Raw genomic sequence first — 5,544 nt, 5'->3', positions numbered from 1 at the left:
CGCTTACATGTAGACACCATCTAGAGAAGGTGGAGAGGGGACCAAAGAAAGTCCTGTAGAGATTTGAACTTTTAATAATAAAATAACTACCAGAATTACAAATTATTTGCAATTTGTAATTTTCCCTTATGAATGAGAATCAATACAGGGAATGGTTAAATCAACATTATTTTGCACATCTGGGCCATATGTGCGAAATTCAGTTATTTTCAGGGCTTCGCCTCTTTAAAAAACTGGTTAAAACAAACAAAAAGTTCTAATTGAAAAGAATGACCTCAGTTTGTAAGACAGCATATGAGACCTTAGTACTAAAATACCATAAAGTATATTAATCATTCTATATCCTGGCCAAAAAAATTTTTTTGACCTTTTTTTTCCCCTGTGGACACTTTAAGTATTCTTTAAAACTATTTAATACTTGGAAATACAAATACCATTTATATTTCACATTTTATAACATGAAATATGAAACAATATATGAAACAATATTTGTTAGTATTAATGTTGTGGTATAATTCTGGAAAAGACTTAAAACTTATTTTTAGTGGGTAAATTAATTATGTATTACTAGGAAAGTGGGGATAAATAGACACTTTGGCCAATTACAATAATAGGAGATAAGCATTTTCATGTAAGAGTTCTAAAACTGTACCCAGTGTTTACATTTATAATCATGACTGGCATATATCTGTCATTTAGTTATGATTTATTGGGCATACTAAACATTTTCTATATTTTTACAAACTAAACATAAAGAAGTTTGTGAAGTAGAAATAAAGATAAATAGATAATAGATATGTTTCAAATTAAATGTTTCTCGGGAAAATATTTTTGCTTATTATAATTTTAAATAAAAATACTGAGTTGGTAGATATAACTTTTATTTTAAACAAAATATTACAATTTATTTGTTTATAAGACAAGATGAAATGAAAGGTAATATAACTACTTTTTGAAATGAAATCACAGGTTGACTTAACACTGACTTTATACAACAAAATGAATTCATTGTATGATATTAAAATTTTCTTCCATGTTATGAACTGACATTCAAATCCAGAACTCTTATACATAAATTAAATTCTACAAGTTAACAAAATTTGTTTATTATACATAGTTATCATAAACATATTTTCATTGATCCCAACATTTGTTCTTTCCTTGGTAAACAGTGAGAATTATGACATATGAAGACAATGTATAAGGGACATTAAATCAGCTTTGATCCCATTATTAAGAAATCCATATAGAATTGGATTAAGACAACAGGACATCATGCCTAACAAATGACAAATGCAATACACCAACTTGAAATGCCTATTTGAAATAAGGTTATCATTAAAATCGGTTACCACATGAAAAAGGTGGAGTGGCATCCAGCTAACAGCAAACACTAATATCAATATGGTCAGTCTGTAGAAAACACTTCGAGATCTCTTTTTTATTCTTGTGATAGAACGGTTTACTCTCATCTCGTGAACATCTGAGTTTTCTTCAGGTTTCATCTCAAAGCAGGTGGGGACTCCTGGTATAAATTTACTGGATGAAAAGAGCTGACTTTTCACAGAGCCAAAGTTTTCTGGAAGCGTTCTTGAATGATTCTCCTGAGGAGGTCTTGCTGGAGCAGGTAGCACACATGCCGTCTTCTTGCTATATCTTCTTCTGTGTTTTCTGATGAATGCATAGCTCCATTTATGACTGTTGGAGAGTTTCACCTGAGGCCCACTCTTTTTGGATGGATGAAGAGTTAAGTTGATCATCTCGTTTTCTTCTAGTTTGTTTTCTTTATTGGACAATCCACAGCTTATACTCCTGCAGACACTGGTATGACTTACAGTTAGACAAACTAAAGGTAGAATATACTGAACTAGCAATAAAGAAATAGTAAAAGCAATTCTGTATGAATCAGATGGCCACGATTCAACACATAAGTACCTGCTGCTCAGCAACGCGGAGCCAAATGTTTCCTGAAGTTCCACAAGACTGTGAAACACTGGAAGAGGAGAACAAATCACAAAACCTAGTGTCCAGACAGTAGCTATCAGGAAGTAGCCATGGTTTGCTGTTAGATTATTAGATATAGGATGCTTTATCATATGATATCTGACAATGGCAATTGATATTAAAATTAAAGTCGAAACCAGAACAGATACACATTGAAGAAAAGGCATAATATGACACATGACTTTGCCAAACATCCACTGATCCAGCAAGACAGAGGTCAAGGTGAAAGGTGAGCAGAACAGCACAACCAAGATATCAGAAAAGGCCAAATTTCCTATAAGGAAGTTTACCGTAGTCTTCTGATTACGCTTTCTCATGAGAGCCATTAAAATAAGTAGATTCCCCATAAAACCAAGAAGACTTACAAATGTATAGAGTCCAATCAGAAAATACTGCAAGTCATCTACACTGCTTTTATAGTCATCCCAGACTGGGAAATCAGAATTCCGTGGGGCAGCAGTATCGTTCTCTGTGGCAAGTGTCTGGTTATAATAATCCTTGAGTCCTAAATCCATAGTATAGTCCTCTGCTTGGAATAAAAAGACATTAGTTAGCAACATAAAAAATATTACATGACTACTGTAAATTAATCCACTGAGAGAGAAACTAAATTTTACAATTTGTTCCCATTACCTGATTAATCTCCTAAGAAAGTTTAGCGAAGTCTTTAATTGGTTCCAAGTGTAGTACAAATATCAGTCAATAACAATTACAGTAAGTTTAAGTCTATCATCATCTCTATGGTGTGTTAATGTGTTAAAACAGCAGATTTTGTTCTTTTAAATTTATGTAGGAAATAATGTTAGGGAAGGGAAAAGCAAATGTAGATAAGAACTTCGAGATACCTAATTTAGAATAGCTCATTAATATTATGCTCTAGTCAAGGTATCTGGCGCATGGTGTAATCATATAATCTTACCTTAAACATTCCTTCCTTACCTACTTGAATCAAGGCTAAAGTTAAGAGTCACTTGAAGTATTCCTTAGTCTACTCAATTGGATGTGATCTCCTCTTCCACACTCCATAATGCTCTGTTTATAATTGTTTGATGCTACATGTTACAATCTGCTCTGCACTGCAATTACAATGTGTACGTCTACCTTATTTATTTATAAGCAATAAAGAAGCAGAAATTGTCCCTTACTTGTGGTATCTATCATAATACATGCTACAGTAACTTCACCATTATAGATGTTAAATAAATATGTATGAAAAAATTAAAAATTCAAACAAAACTCTAAAATCCTAACTAGTATCTAGTTCATGCAGTGTTCAAATTAAAGCTTATCAAGTGTTAAAACACAATCTCAGGACCTACGTTTATGTAGTAGGCACTCAGTAAATGTTTATCGAGTTGTTCTGTTGACTATGTGAACACAATATTGGATGGTAAAATCCTTCCATGATCAATTCTCAGTCCTTTAAGATGTGCTAGATTACTATGAATTAAAATAACCACTGACCAGCAATATTGCTGGGTTTTTTTAAAAACAAAATTTATCTGTTTATTTCTTAATTTAAAAATTAAAAATAAATTTCAACTTTAAAAATTTAATAAATTCATATCATTTAAGGAAAATATTATATCTTAAAGTTAATGTAGAAGTGATACTAACATAACATCCCACAGTAAGTTTTTTCATTTCAAAAAAAATTAATAATGTAATACTATTACTATTACAATGGTATTACTTTTTTACTGCTACCTACTAAAGATTTGACAGTATTTCCTGATGAAACACAGAACTGCCTATAATATACCAATAAAAAGTAAAAGGAACCCCTTATAAAAAGTAAGTGCCCTTTAAAAAGTAAGTGCTCTTATTTTTTAACAAAAATGTTTTTCAGAATACTCAGGACAGCAATAGTTTATTAGTTCTGATGAATACATATTGTTACGGAGATCCTGATCTATACGTAGCTTACAAAAACAATTTGCTTCATATCAATATACATTTATCTACCTATTTCTAGATCTATAGTTGGATAATTATACTTAAAGCTATAAAAATACTATATATTTAAATTAATAGTAAACATTATTATCATCTGTTTATAAGGAAATTATAGGTCCTGGTATAATAAATTCCCAAACAGTAAATCCTATTGTGTACATACATTCATTATAAATAGCTTTCACTTCAGTTTTATATACAGCTAGTTTCAAATAAGCACCATTGTGATGAGAAAATTTGAAAATTTAAGTTTTTTACAACTTCCACAACTGATTCTATGTTGACTGAATTACTTTCTGAAAGCTGATTATATCTTTTGAAAGGTAAATTAATTCAGAAACTCAGGATCTTATTCATTTATTCTTAGATACCAACTAATAATTTGCATTGATATTACCCCAAGTTAGAAAGAATAACTGGCACGAAAGTGACTCACGTGGCCTACTGAATCATCTTATTCATCACGTTACTAATCAATGGCCTCACTGCAATACCCCAGATAGATGAGTGAGTTTCTAATCAAAGCAGCCTGGATTGGCCTTTCTGCCAATGAAATTACATGAGTTCTGATGACCCTTGTGGCTCCATCTAGCTTGTCCATGATCCTGTTTAAACTTATAATGTATTCAGGCTATGTGTTACTGTGATCTTGCTTAGTTATTCTTCTTTTGATTCACTTTCTTGAAACTATCCTTTTTTTTGGTTGTAAATCAGTACATACTGATTGCCTTTTCTAGTACCAAGGTAAGGAAAAGAAAAACATCAGATAGTTAATTCTACATAGGCTTTGTGCTTTCTTGGGACATGTAAGTAACTGTAAGATGACACTGATTTAGAGTAAAATATTACTGTCCAAATTTTTTGAAGAGGAAATACACCATTTGTGGTAATAGACAACATGGTTTTAAGTCTAAAGTTCAGAATATCTCCAACAGATGTGGTCAGTCCTTTCTATTAGAATCTAATGGAGATTAGAGAAAATATCTTAATTCTTTTCATGATAATAATGATGTTTAATCGAGTATATTGTACATAGGGGACACTAAGTAAATATTTGTTACTAATCATTTTAGAAAAATGTAGTTTAATTTTTTCAGCTTTAAAATAACAGAAATAAATCATCCTAGGAATATGGTTAGAATGTGACTCTGTGTGTGTGTTTACATATATATACATATATATATACAAATATATATATACATACACACACATATGAACCACTGAAATTAGATAAGTTTTTAAATAGCCCCAAAATGAAACAAAGAGATACCTACATGGACAGCTGTGATAGTTCAACACTTTAAAATTTTAAGTTAGATATCTTCATTGATAAAGACTATCACATAAGCAACATAAATCTAAAATAGCAAAACATATTTATAACATATGTTTTTATTTAAATGAAAAAGAAATATATAAAGTTATACAGTTTGTCCCCAAAACTTTTTTTATTTTGTATATATGTACATACAATGTTGCATTGATTAAATTAGAAAACCACTGCCTCCTTAGTAACCAGATGAAGGAAACATTATCCTAAGTATTCATTGGACACTAGAAAAACTGAGGCAACTCTTCTTTCCC

General features: G+C 30.9%; 1 protein-coding gene across 1 annotated transcript; it reads right to left on the bottom strand.

Annotated features, from left to right (window-relative positions):
- Positions 1-1,162: 1,162 nt before the first annotated feature.
- Positions 1,163-2,570, bottom strand: NPY5R (neuropeptide Y receptor Y5). The gene has a single exon (XM_006926978.2). The coding sequence runs from the start codon at positions 2,562-2,564 to the stop codon at positions 1,179-1,181; it is 1,386 nt and encodes a 461-aa protein (XP_006927040.2). The 5' UTR covers positions 2,565-2,570; the 3' UTR covers positions 1,163-1,178.
- Positions 2,571-5,544: the final 2,974 nt, after the last annotated feature.

The sequence above is a fragment of the Pteropus alecto genome, unplaced genomic scaffold (assembly GCF_000325575.1).
Source record: "Pteropus alecto unplaced genomic scaffold, ASM32557v1 scaffold166, whole genome shotgun sequence".
Lineage (NCBI taxonomy): Eukaryota > Metazoa > Chordata > Mammalia > Chiroptera > Pteropodidae > Pteropus > Pteropus alecto.
The sequence above is the reverse complement of the archived record's forward strand: the minus strand, read 5'-3'. Positions and strand labels throughout refer to the sequence as shown.

Coding starts and splice junctions, on each gene's coding strand:
- NPY5R (XM_006926978.2), bottom strand. CDS start 2,564: ATGTTGCTAACTAATGTCTTTTTATTCCAAGCAGAGGACTATACTATG.